This window comes from Dama dama, chromosome 13 (genome assembly GCF_033118175.1).
Source record: "Dama dama isolate Ldn47 chromosome 13, ASM3311817v1, whole genome shotgun sequence".
NCBI lineage: Eukaryota > Metazoa > Chordata > Mammalia > Artiodactyla > Cervidae > Dama > Dama dama.
In genome coordinates this window covers 51962391-51983617 of record NC_083693.1, presented here as the reverse complement: position 1 = coordinate 51983617, position 21227 = coordinate 51962391, and the positions used below count along the sequence as shown (strand labels likewise).

General features: G+C 39.6%; 1 protein-coding gene across 1 annotated transcript in view; it reads right to left on the bottom strand.

Annotated features, from left to right (window-relative positions):
* Positions 1-21227, bottom strand: part of NPAS3 (neuronal PAS domain protein 3) — a 923008-nt gene that overhangs the window by 252151 nt on the left and 649630 nt on the right. Inside the window, exon 5 of the mRNA XM_061159149.1 lies at positions 1636-1725. Coding sequence (XP_061015132.1) covers positions 1636-1725 — 90 coding nt within the window. The remainder of the gene's footprint in view (positions 1-1635; positions 1726-21227) is intronic.

The window sequence follows — 21227 nt, the reverse complement described above, 5'->3', positions numbered from 1 at the left end:
AGTTCCCTAATTAGCATTTACCTGCTTAAACTAATTATTCATTCTTCTTCTTCACTGGCTTATTAAACTTTGTTGGATAGCCTGCACAAAATATATGAATACGGGCACTGCAGAACAACAACTGCAGAACAACAGAGGCTCTCCCAGGTCTATACAGTGCTAACATGGGGGCACACCAATTCCAACATTGGTGATTCCCAGTACTAGGTCTCAAACAGATTAAGACAAGGCTTCAAGTCTATTAAAAGCCATTAGAAAACCAGAGATTTCCATGAGACACAAGAATACTAATATTGAGTTGACAATAGCCCAGTTTCTATCATTTGGTTTGCTCAAGTCCACATAAAACAGAATTGCTAGATACACTACAGCCAATAGCTTGCACATCCTTCAAGCAAGAGTTAATGCCCACTGCCCCACCCCGGGCTTGGATTCTCAAAAGTATATAATTAAATTTGGCAGTGTTTCTCCTCCTCCCACAACCCTCCTCAAATGCCAACTATCTCTCTTTATTATTTCCCGATGTCTTTCTTGATTTAGCTATTACCCGGCAAGCCCACTAACAGCCAAAATGGTCCAGCCATGCTGCCTCCTTACAGTAGTGCCAACTTTCAGAAGCAATGAGTCTGGGGTGAGTCTTGCCTAAGAGGAGAGAGGCAGATCTCATCTCCATCTTTAGCTCAAAGGAGCAACTGAATGAGAAGTAGATTATCCAACTTGGCAGATAATCACATACATACAAAATCCCTCCCACGGAACTGCGTTTTACTCGTGCCAAACCACCAGATGAAAAGGGTCAGGCTCAGCCAATCACCTGTATGGGCACAGATACCCAGATGTTCAGCATTTTAATGGAGAAAACATCTGGATAATTAGTGGAACTGCAAACTTTTCTTCAGGGTATTTTGGCATTCTGTAGTGGCAGCCTGTGTCTGGGAATTGAACAAAAGTCAAATTTTTGTGTTCGGAGGGACTATCAGGAATGAATGTCTAGGGCTTTCGTCCCCTTCCCCCATGTGCCTCCATCTTTTTTTCTTTTTTTTCCCCTTTTCACCTCTGACAGACATGTGTGGGTAATTAAATGGCAAATAACAAAAGATTATCTTATTTTATGAAATCGTCTTTCTGCATTAGGAAGCATTTGCAAAGGCAGCAAAATACATACTTGCAGGAACCATTCCTCCCCACAACACATTTTAATGGTCTCTTTCAGCATTTCTTGACTCCAAATGACTCTCTGTCATTGTGTCAGCTCCCAGGACAGCGCAGGGTCCTCCATAAACATCCGGTAATAGGACACAAGGGAAGCACTATTAGTGTGTCCCTCTCCTACCGAGCACAGAGGTTTCAAAGTTCAAACCAACCAAGGGAAGAAACTTCATTTGTTCTCAATAAATTAATAATGATCCTTAGGGGGTAGGGACGGTGGACTCAAGTTTTGAGCATAAGTTGATGCCTAACGTTCTGAACTGACATACAGCTTTCTCAGTGACTGTGAGCAGAGTCAGGGAGAGCCATTAAAAAATAAACTGGATAATTCACTCCAAACAGAATATCTGTTGAAGAAGAAGGAAAGGCATAAGGCTGAAGGAGACTTCACAATTGCTGTCAAGAATCTAAAATGGTTTTACTTACTTGTGAGAGGCCTAGGTAGATGGAGACTGTTTCAGAAATGTACAAAAATTTTCCTTCTTGATTTAGTGCAAATACAAAGCCATCCAGGGACTGCAGAAAAAAAAAATAGGTTAGTTAAGTATATGTGATGGAGATTTTGTTAATAAGGCATCTAATACAAAGCAACACATACCACTTTTAAGATCACTTTTCCTTCATGTTTAACAGAAATCTAAGATCTTTAAGATCTTAGATCTAAGATCATGTATACCGCATTATACATGAACAAATAAAATATTTGAATTAAGACCACAAGCTAACTTTCCCTTATTTCAGGCACTTCCTTATGTCTCTGTCATTTAATCAAGATGCATTGCATTTATGTAGAAAATCAGGCCATGTTGACTTTCTGAGATGTTGCCTTTATGTTTTTGGATTCAGTAGTTACTGAGATTAAATCAGCACAGTTATTAAATAGCTGAACAGGAATGAAAACTGTAATGGAACAAGAGAAAAAAAGAGTTCCTATATAAAGAACAAGTAAAATCACCACTTATGCTCCTATGGACATCAATAATTTGCTAATTAATAAAGGATTATTCTCGCCTCAATCCCAGTGCCTATTGTATTAGAACAAATAGGAAAAGTCAATATATTATGGATAAATGTTTACAGGCTGAAGCTTCATAAATTGTAATCCTTTTTTTGCAAAACTCTATATTAAAGCTTTATTGTGATAGATCTAGTTTCTATTACAACTCCTGAAATGGAAAGAAAAGAAGAAAGGGGGGAGAAAAGAAGAATACTGCATACTATATGCAGCTCCTGAAATGTTAGTCTACTTTTCAAATAGAGGGCTGCATTTTCAGTTTGATGAATGGTGTAAATCATCATGGACTCCCAACTGAAAGATATCACTCAAATTGAGAATAAATTTGTTTCAAATTCTTGCAATCCAGGTGCATTTTATATGTTCCATCATCCTAACATCTTGGGTTTTGTTTTATTTATTTTTAATCAAGTGGGTTTGCACAAGTACTGCTTGCCTAGGAAAAGAAGTTTTGAAGATTAGTGATATTTACAAAGGCTGTGAGTTTGGAAATACAGGGAATCCTCACTGGGAACAAGGTATGTGGCAACATTAAACTAATGACATAATTTTTAAATACAAAATGGTGGAAGAAGCATGTAAAATTCAGGTAGAAAAATACACGGCCTTAAATCTCAGTGATAATTTCAGTCTCTTAAAATACTGAACTTTTTTTGAATTTGATATGTATATATTGAATATATTTATATAAATATGTGTATGTATCATTATGGGAATATGTGTGTGTGTATGAAATTTGATTCCATGCTTCCTGATCCCTTTTCACAGCCCCACTGATCAGAAACTAGGAGAAGTACCCAACCTCCTCCTCTGAAAACAACTGGGTGAAAACAAGTGGGTTCTGAAAACAATTTAAAAATTCGATTCAAAAGTCACATTATATTGCACCACATAAAAGTAAATTACATAATAGACAAGATTCTGGTCAAGATAGTACAATAATAATAGCTCACATTTATTATATACCAAGTAGGTTGCATTGTCTCTTTTAATTTTTACAAGTAGCATTTGAAGTAATTATGTTATTATCCACATTTTACATACAAGGAAATCGAGGTTTAGTGAAGTTAGCCAACGTGCCTGACCTTAGTAAATGATGAAGTTAGGATTCAAACTCAGATTGTCGGATTCAATCACTACACTGCCTTGCCTTCCACTAAAAATAAAGATTTTCTACTTGATACAAGGACATTAATGAAAAGATAAATTGGACAGCATTTCTGAAATTAACATATTTGTATTGAGGCAGCCTATAACTTCTTAAAAATCATTCCTTGTTTTTGAATGATTTTTTCCAATGATAGAATCCTACCATTTGGAGGAGATGAATGGGGAGTGGAATGACAAAAAGAATTCATAAGTCACTTCCCCAAGAGGTCACCTTTGTTCTGTAATATCTCCCTGGAAGCATCTAGGGGACAGAAAACAAAACACCATCTAAGAGAACTGGACTCCTGATCTTTGACAAAACTGCCAAGCCTTCTTGAGCCTTGTGAGAGCCAAACTTTCAAGCTTCCAGTGTGGTACAGTGGAAGCTTACTTTTAATCAAAAGTGCAAAAATGGAGAAGTTTCCTTTGTAGAAGTTTGGGGAGCATCTCACTTCAATATGTCTTCACCTCAAGCAAGGTGTCTCCTAAGGATGATTCATGAGGATTAGGACTGCCTCTTTTGACCTTCTCCAGAGAGAGGAGGACCTAATTAGGTTTTTTCTATTCAACCTAAGATCCATGGTCTAGAATATAATCACAGGGAGTTGTGTAAGCCATCTTCCCAAAACCTAAAATGCCACTGTCAGATCAGTGGGACACAGAGAGAGATAGATGATACCTTCTATGGGAACCAGTGACAATCAAAAGACTGAGACCAGAAGAAAGGATTAATGGAGGTGGCCCAGAGATGACCCCCTGTAGTCTAAACTCTCACTTTTCAGGTGAGGAAAACGTGGCACAGAGAGGTTAAGTGGCTGGGTAAGACCACAGCCAGCTAGTGGTAGAGCCGGGATTAAATACACTACTTCCCATAGTATTAATAAAGCATGGATGACATTGTATCATCCTGGTGTGTGTGTCTGTGTGTGTGTACACATGTGCTGAGTTGTGTCCAACTCTCTGCACCCTCTGCACTGTATTTTGCTAAGCTCCTCTGTTCATGGGATTCTCCAGGCAAGAATACTGGAGTGGGTTGCCATTTCCTTCTCCAGGGGATCTTTCTGACCCAGGGATCAAACCTGTGTCTCCTGCATTATCAGATGGATTCTTTACCTGCTAGCACCATCTGGGAAGCCCCATCACCCTAGTAGAATTATTCAACTCCCAAAGAGACTGAATTTCTCAAGAGCAGGGCGACATCTTATTTATCTTTAGCCAGCATCTAACAACTGCTCAAGTAAGACTTAGGAAATCCAGTTCTACCTCCAAGCCCAAAGCTCTTTCCCTCACATCACACACATTAGAATGACTAAGAGGAAGGGCAGTTCTTTCCCCCACGAGTTCTGTTTATGGAACTGTTAGATTATTTGCAGAATTCTGATGCCACAGATGTCTCACGTAGTCTGGGATATCTCCTGACATTCGGAAGATCTGAGTTAGACTGGATCCTTTCATAGTCTTCCAAAATACTCAGTGCTATTCATTTGTCACTGACACACATCCTTTGCTTTCTCACTGAAAGGGATTATGTTTTTTAAAGTAGGTTCCTATCTCAATATACTTGCTAAAATACTAAAGGAGGTTTGGGCACTGTGGCAGGGAAAAGGAATATCTGGAGGCTAAACATCTGATGTTATTAAGCAGCGGCGATCTAAGAACTGGCCAGTTTCGTTTGGCAAAAACAGAGGCTTCGACACATGTTCCAATTTCCTGGTGAGATTAAAATGAGGCTATGTCTACATGACACAAAGCATCCAGTCAATTCAATTAAAAATAACAGCCAATTTGGTGGGTGGCGGTGGGGGGGGGGGGACAACTAGTTAGATTAGTTGTTTGCCATTACAGAGGTAAACAAAACAGGTTAGTTAACCATATTTTTCACTTTCATGCCTATCATCTGAGTCAACTGTATCTATAGTATGAGATAAAATCAATAATTCAGGTATAATTATATTTTAAATAAAGAATGGGATATGAAACCCAGTGTCCAGCAGGTTGGCAAGGTCCCTCTTCACATGGCCATTACCTTCTGCTTCAGGGTCATCCTTGTCTATAGTTAGCTGTATTTTGCTGCTTAGAAAAGTTTTAAGAGTAGCATCAATATTGGTTTAATGTGGATGTCTTAATTTTAAAGGGTGGGAGGAAGGAGGAAACATTCAATTAGTCTTGGGACCCAGATATGATTAATCTGAAAGTTCAGTAGAAATTTCAAAAATTTTGAATCAAGAAAGCTACTATATAGAGCTGTTTCAATCACTGCAGGCTACCTTTTAATTTTTTTTTTTTTAACTGCCCACTGTTTTCAACAGGCGCCAATTAAGATTCTGGGGTCAAAGGGTTAATTACATCTTCTTACTCAGTATGTAGAATTTTCTGATTATTAACTAAGGTTGGATTAAGATGAAAAAGAACCAACACAAATGTTAATGCTAGTTCCTCCTTGAGAAGATTTATTACAAAGCCACGCTGAAATCTATCTGCTTTCCTCAAAGCAGAAGGAGAACAAAATCTTAGAAGAAACAGTAAAACAGACGTTTTCAAGGCATGCAAGTATCTGATTCATCAAGACAGTTTTCTTACTACTAAAACCAGTTCTTAGCCATCTCGACAGGGCTGATGAGAGATTTCCTTTGTCACATCCCAGTAAGTCTATGAGGTACGCATGCTGCAGCGAGGCTTGGATACACAAGTCAGGAGCCACAGCGTCTTTGAATAATAATGCCTGTAATTATAATTTATATCCCCTGACATCAGAGTAACATATAAAGTGTAAGGCGCAGTTTCTTAACCCCAAAAGCCGAGTGCCTCTAACAGTATTTGTCAAATGATGAGGCTATTTCCTTGCAGGGTATAAAACTAACTATAGCTTCATGATTGAAGGTATACTAATGTTTAATGCATTGTGCTAAATGGATTTATATTTGTCAAAGTTGTTTTGTGTCTGCTTTCTTTTTTTTATCCCCTGCATATTTCCCTGCAACCAAATTTCAGAGTGAAATCTTACTACAGTGCCCTTACAGAGGCAATTCTCACGTACAAGACTACTCTGAAATGAGTGGTTCTTTCTATAACATTCCAACGTAGAAAGGGGAAAAAAAAAATCACCCCGAACTCTTTTCCTATGACCTATCTCCAGTTAGAGTGAAGAATTACCAGTAGGCTAGGTTATTTTAATGACAGATTATTTTAAACTGAGCCTTCACCATCTGTTCCACCCCCTAATTATGAATGCAAAAAGAACATATTTCACAATTACATCAGTAAAAAAGTAAGATATACGTGATTTAAATGCAAGCATGTGCTTCATGTCCGATGCGCTGTGCATCTGTGATGCTCTTCTACTTCAGGCTTGGGTTAACCCACCCGTGATAAAGTACAGTCTCGGACACACTCCGCGTTCCCTCCAAACCCAGCGTTTTTCACTGTTCTGACATAATTCTGTTAGGACAAGAGCAGAACATGAATGTGAGCACAAAGCTTGCCAGCCAGTAGAGCCTGGCTGTAGCATTTTACAACTCCTACGATGACTTTGCTGTTAACAAGGAGAGGCTGTGAGAAAATTAGCTCTGCAACCTGAGCAATGGGTGAGCGTCGGAAATACGCGAGTCTGCTCTTAAACCACATCTCCATCATCGTGAAAGAGTGAAGAAGCACAAGAGAAGCATGGTCTGGAGACTGAGGATGGGGCTCCGCTACTTATCTTTCCACTCTGTTTTGGCAGCAGATAAAAGAGTTAGAAGTGCTTCTTACATTTTTTGGCCTTTGGACACAATAACACTTTGATCGAGCTCATTAAAGTGCCACGCTGCCCTCTGACTGCACTCAGGAGCTGACCCTGGACTGCTCATGCCCACGCATGCGGACTCCCAGCCACCTTGAGGAGAGCCTGGGACCATGTCCAGAAGGGCCCACATGTATCTGTTTATGGGGAAGACAAAGTTCCCCAAATTTTGCCTTTGCAATCCGAGTTTTAACCATCAAGTGCTGTGGAAACAAAAGCCTTATTTTTAGAAAGACTCAAGTATATTTTCTCGAAGTGCAGAAAAGCACACATCAAAGGTGTGGGTTTTTATTTTAACTCTCAGAAATCTCTCTGCACTTTCTGGTTCCTGCATCTTTCCTTCTGTGCCCCCACCGGCAATGAGTCAATAATGTGAAGGATGATAGAAGAGCTTTATATGATGATCACGTACCCAAAGCCACATGTTCCCCAATCACAACAGCGAATTGGATTAATTTAGTGAAATTTGACTATTTTCCCTCTAAAACAGAACTCCAGAACAACAAACCTTGACACCGCAAGACACCTTTCCTAAGAGTTTCCTTAAACACACAAATCCACACATCTTAGGTGAGAAAACACTGCCGAGAGACACAGGCGGCCCCTCCTCAGTTCTTAGAGGAGAAGTACCAGAATAAAAGGGGAGATTTTGAGCTAGTGAAATGTTACGACATGAAAAGAACAAAGACATCGTCGGCTTTCTGAGCAAGGAGATCAGGTTTTGCTTCTGCTCATTAAAATTCCATTTCATGGACGCTGTGTATCAAAGTGCTGACCTTTTTTTCTCTGGGATGCTAGTTCAAGCCTTACATCCAGCCTTGAGGGAGGTGGATGTCTTGATTTGAACATCCAGCCAAATAGACAGCAGGCTCTGCTATAAAGACAGGGTGTGGCATTTGGTGGAGTCACACATGCCGGTGTCTCTGAGCCATGGGGGACAACACACAGACCTCACATTATCTGTGGCTAGTCCCAGGGGACCGGGACTCTACCTGAGGCAGAAGTGACCATGTGCTGCTCACAAGCTCCTTCTGCCTCAAGGAGAGGATTCCCACTAGTTATCCTAAGGCACACATATTCACTGGAACATTAAAACATCACCTGTCTGTGCATGTGTTTCATTAGTTTACTGAGACATAGGCTCTTCAGAACCTAGGAGGTAATTCCTTATTGTGCATCTTCTTGAATTCAGAATTCTCTTTCAAATTAAGGGAGGAGTTCCCAGGTCAGCAGGAGTAACATAAACACTATGGTGTACTGGTCCTGAAAGGTCTAACAATGTCACTGCTTTGCTTTGGCTACACATGAAGCTTGGTTCCAGGTGTCTTTCAAATTGTCTGTGTTATACAAAACAGCACACAAAAAAAGAATAGAAACGAATAATTGTTCATTGGGCATCCTGTAGATCACAGGCAACTCTAGGGAATGGTCATAATACTCTCACATATATGATATACAGCAATATATATCAAATATACTGTTATATGGGCTTCCCTGGTAGCTAAGACAGGAAAGAATCCACCTGCAATGCAGGAGACTGGGTTCGATCCCTGGGTCAGGAAGATGCCCTGGATAAGGGAATGGCTACCCACTCCAGTATTCGTGCCTGGGAAATCCCACAGACAGAAGAGCCTGGTGGGCTACAGTTCATGGGGTTTCAAAAAGTCGGACATAACTGAGTGAGCACGCACACACATACTATTATAAATCATATATATTATTATAGCATATTAGGAAAAAAAGTGAGTGTTAGTCACTCAGTTGTGTCTTTGTGACCCCATGGACTATAGCCCACCTGGCTCCTCTGTGCATGGAATTATTTAGGCAAGGATACTGGAATCGGGTGCCGTTTCCTTCTCCAGATGATCTTCCCAACGCAGGGATCGAACCTGGGTCTCCTGCATTGCAGGCAGATTCTTTACCATCTGAGCCACTAGATGCTTTAAAGAATGCTCAGTTCACTCAAATATTCACCTTAGAGGAGAGGGAATGGAAGGAAACTAATACTTGTTAGGGAACTTATTTAGAACAAATTTTGAGCTGGGCATTATTTAATCCTATGTTACAGATAAGGAAATGAGTCTCAGGGAAATCAAGTGCACAGCCCAATGTCACACATGAAAATGTGGTAGGTGTAAGAAGAAAGGAACCTCCTTTTCCTCCTGCCGCTGGGATACCTGCTGGGGATTTTACTTGTTTCACACCCATCACAGTTGATAGGAGTCTATGTTTCCTCCAGCATTTCTTTCCACATAAGTGATTCTCATGTTCCTACTGCTTCAGTGTTATGCATTCAGAAAACACCTGTTGAGGGCTTCCTATGCATCAGGCCTATACTAGCTGAACAAAGACCAACTCAAGAGTTACTTTCTTAAACAAAATTCATCTGTGGGATCGAAGGTGAAGAAAATGAGAAAAGTGGGAAATTACCTTTATAAAACAAAAAGTCACAAGGCAAAGGCGACTTAGGACACTCTCCATACACGGTGGGGACTCTTGTCTGCTATTACCAAGCTTCATACCTCTAATATCCTGTCTATGGGTTGGAAAAGGCATGGATTAATAGAATTTTCATTTTTAAAGCTTTGCTGAGATGTAATTGACACGTGAAATTGTAAAATATTTAAAGAATGTATTGTGATGATTGGCTATACATACACATTGTAAAAGGATTCTTCTTACCTGGTTAATTAACATAACCAATAGCTCACATGTTTATCTTCCTAGGATTTCTAAATGTCCAATCAAGAAGAAATCAGTCTTGAATATTCATTGGAAGGACGGATGCTGAAGCTCCAATACTTTGGCCACCTGATGTGAAGAACTGACTTATTGGAAAAGACTCTGATGCTGGGAAAGATTGAAGGCAGGAGAAGGGGACAACAGAGGATGAGATGGTTGGATGGCATCACCGACTCGATGGACATGAGCTTGAGCAAGCTCTGGGAGTTGGTGTTGGACAGGGAAGCCTGTCGTGCTGCAGTTCAAGGGGTTGCAAAGAGTTGGACATGACTGAGTGATTGAACTGAACAAACTAGAGACTATAGACCTCAAGGAAATTCTCATGTCTTACAGGAAGAGGCTAATGCCTAGAAATAGAGAAGGGACCCCAGTTAATCAATAATTGCTAGAATAACTACACCTCCTAACAGGCAATTGCCAGGATGGGACTTGAGAACACACAGTAGCAAGACTTGCCAGCACACTCACCCCATTTCTGGTTCCAAAGTTTCCATTTAGACTAAATTTTTTCCTTTCTCTCTCTGGTTATATATAACACACACACACACACACACACACATATACATATATATATACACACACATATTATTTTACATAAAAGTTAGTGTGAAAATAAGATTGACTTCATAGAAATTTATTTTCCAGTCATGTTTGCTTAAAAGATACATCCTTGAAGATGGAAGGTAGACCCATATTGGTGTTTCTGTGATGACTGATTATGATATGAACTGGACTGTTTACTGGACAGTGGGTAACTTTAAAGAACAGGATTTTCAAAATAAAAAACAAAAACTTTGTACATGTATTCCTTTAGGTAAGGAGTTTGTATCAGAGGTAGTAACAAAGATTGAAGAAACCTATAACGAATTGAGCATATTAAAATACCCATTTAGAGATCTCGGATATTAAGCTATTGCATTCACATATGAGTTTCATTTTAGGAAACATTTATTGATCTCTCTAAGGAAAGGGTATTAAAATTTTTGTAATGAAAAGAACTGAACTATGACAAATATGGTCACCATGGATTGACTGGATTACACGCCCCCTCCCAAATTCAGTCACATGTTGAAGCCCTAAATTCCAATGTGGTCATATTTGGGGACTGGATTTTTTTAAAGAGGTAATTGAGGTTAAATGAGATCATATGGGTCCTAATACGATAGGACTGGTGGTCTTATAAGGAGAGAGAGAGAGAACAGTCCCCATAGGCATGCACCCAGAAAAGGCCCTGAGCGCACACAGTCAGAAGGCGGCCATCTGCAATTCAGGAGTTGAGTCCTCACCAGAATCCGACCATGCTAGCACCTTGATCTTGGACCTATAGACTCCAGAACCATGAGAAAATGAATTTCTGTTGTCTAAGCCATCCACTCTATGGTATTTTGTTATGGTAACCTGAACTAAGATAGTAATTTAGACATTCGGGGAAAATGGTTCAGCCCTGAACGTCTTCAGTGTTAATTTCAGGAAATCACTGTAACTAGAGTCTCTGCTCTTTATTTTATATATCACTCATGTAATTAATAATTAATTTTTACTAGATCCACATAAAGCCATAAATATGATGGACTGCTAATGGTAGCATTTAGTCCCAGAAATCGACAGTGCTTATTAGGATTGTTTTTGAAATCTTTTTTAAGTAATTGCACCTATTCCGTATCTTCTATTTACAACATTGATATCTTTATATTGGTTTTCTGTACATTTCAAATGCTTAGAGGGCTACACGACTTCATTGCCTTAGCTCCATAGAAGGTAGAGGTGCACATTTATGTGAAAATCAATTACTCTGATAGAATTAGAAACCTGGTCCTGAATGATCTTGGGATAAACAACTTGGTGTACCACCTGCTACAGTTTTCAGCTGCTTTGCCGACCTTCTCTTTTCATTTCACAGTCGGCTGCTGGGCCTGGGTGAGAAACACCAGCCTACATGCTTGTCCTCAGAGCTCTCATCCTATTCAGAGGTCTAAGGAAATGCTGCTGCATCTATCCCCACATGCCTACTTAACACACATGAAGCAAAAGGGGCTGTGGATTTTTGTTGTTTGCTAACATATTTGCATATCTCCAAAGCATAACAACTAATGTCATATGAAATCTCCTTCAGAGAATCTCTAGATGATATCCTTCAAAGCAGAACAACTGAGTGTGAAATTTGCCAGCACCAAATTTGCTAAGTGTGCGTTCAACAACAAACCAAATTTATTCTATTAATAGCAGTGGTACTTGGTTATATCTTGGCTTCTACTGTGGTCCAATTCAGAAACAGGATGAAAAGACTGGGCTGGAGTGTGAAATTTTGGTGTCTGTAATTTTGGGGGATAAAGACATTAATAAAGAAGACAATTAAATTCTGGCATTTTCCTCTGACTTTCCAAAGTGACATTTTTTTCATATGAAGACTGAGATTGGAGTTTTTCTTCCTCTTTCCAGTCTCCTTCAACGACTATCATGACTAGAAGAGAATTCAGTGCCATCACTGAAGAGTAACTGGCTAATTTATTACTTGAATTTCCAGGATCAAAAGATGCTTTACCGAAGATCTCAGTGAGATTTAATAGGCATCGTGGGACTGAAGTTGTCTGTAGAGAAGTATAGCTAATGGAAATGCAAAGATAAAACCTAAAGTGACTAGCTTGAATGTGAAATCAGACATGGTACAGTGATTTGAAGAAGGTGAAGGATGAAACTGTGGAAACGACCGGGCTTACCATCTCACGCCTTTCTGACCCACCTCGGAGGCAGCAAAAAGAACAGACCCAACTATTTTCTTGTTTTCACTACTGGATAAGTCAAATAATCACTGTGAGTTTTTTTCCTTTAAAATGCAAGCCCAACTTTGTTTAAAAAATATCCAAAAGGTATGATTCTGTTTTGTCTTGAAGCTTTTACTAGTGTATTCATCATGAGTGTTAAAGAGAAAATTAGATGCAATACATGAATTGTCAATAAATGCTCAATTTTTTCAGGAAAAGAACTGTTCTATAAATTTGAGATGCCTAGACACTTGGCTATCCTGATAGCTCTACAGGTGCTCAAATATGCTTTTACAGTTACCAAACAGGGATGGATCATTTCATGGAAATAAAAATGCATATATATACATATAAACATATATATATATATATATGCCCCATATAAATTTCCCAGGGCAAAAGGAAGTGTAAGAAGTTTTGGCCCAGACATTATTTTTCTTCCGCCCCAACCGCCACCCCACCCCACCTCATCCTGGAATGCTATCATCACCCAGGATCATCCCCTTCCTAGGTTCCTTAGTGGAGTTGGAGGCCAGTACTGACATCCCAGACACATGTCAAAGAGATGCAGGCTTTGCTGGTCTGCTTTTTCCCAAGCAGCACACAGCATCAGCCTGCTAGGCAGGTCTAAGTGACTATGGATCTTGTCTTGGGCTATTTGGCATGGGTGGCTACAGAACACCACTTATCTACTTTAGCTGTAGAGGCTGTATCAACTCACGTACCGGAGGAATCACTGGACAAAGTGTTTTCAGTGACTCAGGGCCATGTGCTTTAATGAAGTTATATAACAGCCATAATGTTATACATCCTGCAGGGATTCACTGTAACAATAACCTACGTTATGCATGATCTAGTCAAAGGCACTGATGTGCCAATTTGCAGTAATTCCAAAAGAAATTTGCAGTTGGCCATATTGATAATTCATTCACTAGAAACCTTGAATCAATAGTCTCAGTCTAATTTTAATGTGCACAATGATCCATTTACTCACATTTTTTACTTAAATAGCTAAAGATAGGTTAGAACAAAAATAATTTGAAAATGCATATATTCCACCATTCAATGCATTTGATGAATCACAGTCTACCTCTCAATGACTATTGGACTTATTAAAATTCTATTTAGTCTACAGAATTTATAGTGGCTGCAACCATACAGCCCTATCATACCTTCAGCCACAACTGTCACCTCCTACGTATTCTTTCTCAATCTTCTATGTCAAAGGCACCTAAAGTGCCAACAACAGTGTAACAAGCGTATCAATTAAATTCCAAGTCTGATTTTTCACTTGGCCCTCTGCCTGGTTTCTTTTAAGGCTGGGCATGTGAACAAGTATTATTTTCATTACTAGGATGGTATTTTTCTTAGCTATCTAGAATCCCAAGACTATAATATGAGCCACTTTCCAGTTAGGACATTTCTACATATATCTACCACACCCCATCACATAAGCTTGCAGAAATAACTTTTAATGAAAAACTTCCTAACAATTTAAGAAAGAAAAATGAATCCTCATTACAAGTCTTCCTTAAACATAACTTAGAGTAAGTAAGCACCAACCTCCAGTAGCCTGAAAAAAGTGAGGCTGTAAAAAGTCACCTGGCATTACCCTGGAAACCTGTGTTCAGGTTCGGAATCAGTGACTTTGAATCCACTTCTACTTTTTATTTCAGCTCCCTTTTCACTTTTTCCTTATTTCTCTTATTTCCTTTTATTTATCTCTTCACCTTTTATCTTTTGGTTTGCATTCTGCATTCATCATTTAGTGCAAGAGATGTTGATGGTCACAGAGATGATGACCTATATGTAACACGCTTCTTGGCCACTGTTCCCAGTGATCCTCCTCTGAATGTGCTTATATGTGAAACTCCCCTGTGCAGTAAAACAACTATGGAAACATTTATATATCTGACTCAGGGATGAATAGTGATTACTGACAAACTGTGAAACCAAGAATGGCTCTAAATTTGCATAGGCTAGTGCAAATTTTATGTGATTGAATAGTGGGAATAGATTCTTTCTGTCTCCAATGAGATTTGTTCACTTTAGCCTTGACCTTTTCCAACAAGTGAGGTTTGTTTTATTGTCTTGCTTGGGGGCTTCTCCTTCGTAATAGGATGACCTACTTTAATTTCCACTTTAACGCTTCATGGTCTAGAAAGTGAGCTCCCCTAAAGGACTGAGCCCCTAAAGACTCAAATTGGCCTCTGTGTCCTAATGGAAGACTTTTATCCCAAAGCAAATAAAAAGTATATTAAGGGTTTCACAAACACAACCTTAAGCCTTTATCATTTTCTGTATGGTGCTTCTATTCTCATTATAAGTGATCACACTTGCTTAAGACATTTGTTGCTCCTCTCCACCTCATCCCTTTCTTGGTTCTTTTCTGCCAAAGCAGGCACCTTTCATGAAAGTGTATAGCCAACATTATTTTGCCATTTCCTCAGAAGCACCCAGACATGGCCTAATGGATATGGCCTAAAAGCACACAGGCATGACCTACTACGCAGGACTAACATCCTTTATGTCAGTGTGGGTCTCCACAGTTATCCACATCCTGAATCCCCCTTGAGCTAGTGAGACCAAGACAGTATAACAGTAAATGACTAACACTATCATCAATATTCCATAATGAAACAGTGAGCCCAGCTCTTTTCCATAATCTCAGCAAGCTATGAGTAACATACCCTCATAGGCAATGAACAAAAGAAATTCTACTCATTTCCAAAACACAATTCTTCCTTATATTGGGCTTCCTTAATGCACTGGACTTTGTTATCTCAATTAAAATTTTCAATAATGTGACATGACATGACATGAAACTTTCATTTTGAGCAGGATAAAAATCCTTATCCCCAAAGGTTTGCTACAAAGAGTAAAATCTATGGGTTTTGCTGCAAATCATTTACGTTTGCTTCTTTAAGGCTGAAATACTTTGGTATTCAGGGACACACTCTAGAGAATGGTGGATGTAGCAAGCCAGCCAGCAACTTTTTGAAGGAAATACATTATTAATACCCTCTTTTGTTGTATTAGAAAGTTTGAATAAATGACACAAGAGAACATATAGCCTTACACACTCAGATGTGGAGAGATGCCATCTGTCTCGGCATATGTGGGCTGAAGCATTAGGACCCTTCCCACCACTTTTCTCCTCAGTTGAGTTGACACAGTAAGCAGCTGAAGTGGTTAAAGGGAACTGACCGTTTTACATCTCTCTCTAGGGTCTCTCCAGGGTCCTCACTGAAAAAGCAATATGGGTGTCATCCAAGTCCCAGGAAAGGCATCAGAAAGAAGGTGAGGGTGTCTGAGCCAGAGGGACAGATGCCTGGCTTTGTTAAGAGGTGTGAATGAGGACACTTTCAGAGTTAGAGGACTTTATAGGAACCCCCCCAAAGAAGAGGGCTGATGAAGGAAGAAGAGGTGTTTCACGTAGATGCTCTCTTTCTGAGCCCAGGGCACCTAGATCACTGCTAAGGAGCACATTCCATAGACTTCACCAGGGAGGGACCTGCTTAAGTTCTAGAAAAATGCCCAGTGAGGGGACTATCATGCCAAGACCATAGCTCATGACTTAAAGACCTGGCACTATGGAGAAGCCTCCCTTAATCTCATCTTCCAGTTGCCCTCAACATGAAAGGCATGGCTCTGTCAGAAAGTCCCTGGTCAGGTCCAGAGGGACCCTTCGATTGGGGTCAATGGTAGAGAAGATGGGACAATTATAGCCATGTCTCCTCAATTCCCTCCAGGAAGCTAAAGAGCCTGTGTGGCCACAGCTGAAAAGGTTTTACATCCAAGCTTGAAATGAACATACCCCAAAGTCTTTAAGAAGCAGCATGGTACAATAGAAAAGAGCACATGAGCTCTGCAATTAAGCGGATCTGAGAGGGGACTTTGAATTTGTAACTTCATTCTCATATGAAAATATAAAGAATAATATCTGCATATTATTTATTCTGCTCAGTAGAAGGGTGAAGATGATTAGAGTTAATGTGTGTGAAAGTGCTATCATACAATAGGCGTTTAATAAATGGCACCCACATTGGTTATTATTTGACTTCGGATGCAGATTTAGAAAGTGTCTGCTAATAAGAGTGGTTTTTAACCTGACATAAAGAGAAATGTACATGTGGAAAAAGAGGGCCAAGATACTAAAGGCAGGAAAATTAAATATGTTAGATAAGCAAGAAGAGGACTCAATATTCATGGCTGAAATAAGATTTGATCCTGGTTGTAAACATTCTTCTATAGAACTTTAATAATGTAATTTGGGGACAGGATATTTGTAAGGGAGAAAGACTATTATAGAAGCTACCAGAAAGAAACACATTAAGGAAATATAGAGTGGGAGACTTGGGTAAGATTGTAATGTCAAAATGAAGATTAAAGAGAAAAAAATGTAAAAACAGGAAAAAATAATTTTACTTTAATAAGCATGGTCATTTAAAAATGAGAGCTATTAAGGATAGATCTATGTGTGTGTGTCATATCACATATACACCATGCTGATTGAAGCAGTCTCTGATTTGGACCCTGGGAGAAGAACTTTACATTAACTAATCCAGCTTAATTCTCACTTCCTAACTCTGATGTACAAGCACTGCTCAGAGATACTGTGAGTTCAGTTCCAGACTGCCACAACAAAGTGAATATTACAATATATTGAGTCACACAAAATTTTTGGCTGCAAATAAAATTTATGTTTCTACTATACTATAGACTGTTAAGTGGGCAATAGCTTTATGTCTTTAAAATGTATATGTCTTCACTAAAAATATTGTGAAAAAATGCTAACCATTATCTGAACCTTCAGCCATTCATAATCTTTTTGCTGGAGGAAGGTCTTGCCTTGATGTTGATGGCTGATCATGGGGTGATTGCTGAAGGCTGGGGTGATCGTGGCAGTTTCTTAAAATAAAAGAAAGTCTGCCATATGGATTGACTCTTTCTTTCATGAACTATTTCTCTGTAGCATGTAGTGCCATTTGATGGTATTTTATCCATCGCAGAACGTCAACGTTAGAGTTAATTCTCTCAAAATCTGTTGTTGCTTAATCAACTAAATTTAGGTAATATTTTAAATCCTTTGTTGTTATTTCAACTTCATAGCATCTTCAGCAGGAGTGGATTCCATGTCAAGAAACCACTTTCTTTGCTCATCCATAAGAAGAAGCTCATTAGATGAAATTTTATCATGAGATTGCAATAATTCAGTCACATCTGTAGGCTCCACTTCAAATTCTAGTTCTCATGCTATTTCCAATCACATCTGCAGTTATTTCCTCCACTGAAATCTTAAACCCTCAAAGTCATTCATAAGAGCTGGAATCAACTTTTTTCCAAACTCCTGTTAACATTGTTATCTTGACCTCTTCCCATGAACCACAAATATTCTTAATGGCATTTCCAGGTTTTCAATGACTTTGCCCAGATCCATCAGAGGAATTGCTATGTATGGCAACTATAGCCTTAGAGAACATATTTAAGTACTAACACTTGAAAGTTGAAATGACCCCTTGATCTATGGGCTGCAGAATACACATTATGTTAGCAGGCACGAAAACAACATGCATCTTGTTGCACAGTTCCATTAGAGTTCATGGGTGACCAGATGCATTGTCAATGAGCAGTAACATTTTGAAAGGAATATTTTTTTTCTCAGCAGTAGACTTCAACAGGGGCTTCCCAGGTAGCACTAGTGGTAAAGAACTTGCCTGCCAATGCAGGAGACATAAGAGATGTGGGCTCAATTCCTGGGTTGAGAAGATTTCCTGCAGGAGGACATAGCAACCTACTCCAGTATTCTTGGAGAATCCCACGGACAGAGGAGCCTGGTGGGCTACAGTCTGTAGGGTTGCAAAGAGTCAGACATGACTGAAGCAACTTAGCATGCATGCAGGTTTGAACAGTGGGCTTAAAACATTCTTTAAATCATATTGTAAACAGATGTATTGTCATCCAGGCTGTGTTGTTGTATTTACAAAGTACATGCGGAGTATATTTGGCATAATACTTAAGGGCCCTAGGATTTTCATGATGGTAAATGACCATTGGTGTTAATACCAGCTGCACTAGCCCCTAACCAGACAGTCAGCCTGTCGTTGAAGCTTTGAAACCAGGCTTTGACTTCTCTTCTTTAGCTATGAAAGTTCTACATAACATCTTTCAATAGAAGGTTGTTTTGTCTACACTGAAAATTTGTTGTTTCGTGTATCCATCTTCATTTATGATCTTAGCTAGATTTTCTGAATAACTTGCTGTAGCTTCTACATCGGCACTTGCTGCTTTACTGTTTGTTTTTATTTCATGTAGATGGCTTGATTTCTTAAACCTCATGAACCAACCGTGGTTAGCATCAAATTTATCTTCTGTAGCTTCCTCACCTCTCTCAGCCTTCAAAGAAATGAAAAGAGTTAAGGCCTTGCTCTGGATTAGGCTTTGGCTTAAGGGGATGTTGTGGCTGGTTTGATCTATCCAGGCCACTAAAACTGTCTCCACATCAGCAATTGGGCTCTTGCTTTCTTATCGCTCATGGGTTCACTGGAGCAGCACTTTGTTTTCCTTCAAGAACTTTTGCTTTTCATTCACAACTTGACTAACTGTTTGGCACAAGAGGCCTAGCTTCCAGCCTGTCTTGGCTTACAACATGCCTTATTCACTAAGCTTCATCATTTCTATCTTTTGATTTAAAATGAGAGATATGTGACTCTTCCTTTCACTTGAACACTTAAGAGGCAACTTTAGGGTTATTAACTGGCCTAATTTCACTATTGTTTCTTAGGGAATAGGGAGGCCTGAGGAGATGGGGGGAGAGATGAAGAATGGTGGCTGGTAGAGTAATCAGACATCAGAGAAGGAAATGACAACCCACTCTAGTATTCTTGCCTGGGAAATCCCATGGACAGAGGGGCCTGGAGGGCTACAGTCTGTGGGGTCACAAAAGAGTCAGACACAGCTCAGGGACTAAACAACAGTCAGAACACACACACAATTTATCAATTACATTTGCCATCTTATGTGGGCACAGTTCTTGGTGCCTGACAACAATTATAATACTAACATGGAAGATCATTGATCACAGATCATGGTAATAAATAGAAAGATAAAGTGTGACATATCACAAGAATTATCAAAGTTTGACACAGAGACACCAAGTGAGCAAATACTGTTGGAAAAATGATACCAGTAGACTTGCTAGATGAAGAGTTGACAGCAATGTCTGATTTGTAAAAAAGTGCAGTATCTTTAAAGTGCAAATATAGCAAAGCACAATAAAATAACTTATACCTGTATACACTATCATCATCCCTGTTTGAGATGAGGAAACTGCAGTCATTTAGTTAGTAAGTGGGAGCTGTATGACAGGAACACAAACATAGCCTGTGTTCTATATATTGACTCTGCAGACTTCAGTCCAGTTCAGTCACTCAGTCATGTCCGACTCTTTGCAACCCCATGGACTTCAGCACACCAGGCTTCCCTGTCCATCACCAACTCCCAGAGTTTACTCAAACTCATGTCCATCGAGTCGGTGATGCCATCCAACCATCTCATCCTCTTTCGTCCCCTTCTCTTCCTGTCTTCAATCTTTCCCAGCATCAGGGTATTTTCCAATGAGTCAGTTCTTCATATCAGGTGACCAAAGTATTGGACTTTCAGCTTCAGCATCAGTCCTTTCAATGAACACTCAGGACTGGTCTCCTTTAGGATGGACTGGTTGGATCTCCTTGCAATCCAAGGGACTCTCAAGAGTCTTCTCTAACACCACATTTCAAAAGCATCAATTCTTTGACACTCAGCCTTCTTTATAGTCCAACTCTCACATCCATACATGACTACTGGAAAAATCATAGCTTTGACTAGATGGACCTTTGTCAGCAAAGTAATGTCTCTGCATTTTAATATGCTGTCTAGGTTGGTCATAGCTTTTCTTCCAAGGAGCAAGCATCTTTTAATTTCATGGCTGTAGTCACCATCTGCAGTGATTTTGGAGCCCAATAAAAGAAAGTCTGTCACTGTTTCCATTGTTTCCCCATCTATTTGCCATGAAGTGATGGGACCGGATGCCATGATCTTAGTTTTTTGAATGTTTAGTTTTAAGCCAACTTTTTGACTTTCCTCTTTCACTTTCATCAAGAGGCTCTTTAGTTCTTCTTCACTTTCTGCCATAAGGGTGGTGTTATCGGCATATCTGAGGTTATTGATATTTCTCCCAGCAATCTAGACTCCAGCTTGTGCTTCATCCATTCCAGCATTTCATATGATGTACTCTGCATATAATTTATATAGTTTTTCCCAAGTGTGTGGACTTGGACCACATTTTTTCATGGCAGAGATTTTTTACATTTTGGTAACCAACTGCTACCATTGGCTCTCCTATAGATCTGAGGTCCCAGGGGCAGAGGGCAGAGAAATGGTGCTCAGGTTCATGTTCAGAGCAGAATTGGGGCAAGGAGATGGTTGTTGTCTTCTCTGACTGTGACCTAAGCCAACCAAGAGAATATAGCAACACTTGACAGTCTGCCATACATGGGTTAAGCCACACTTCAGAAAATCATAATCTCCT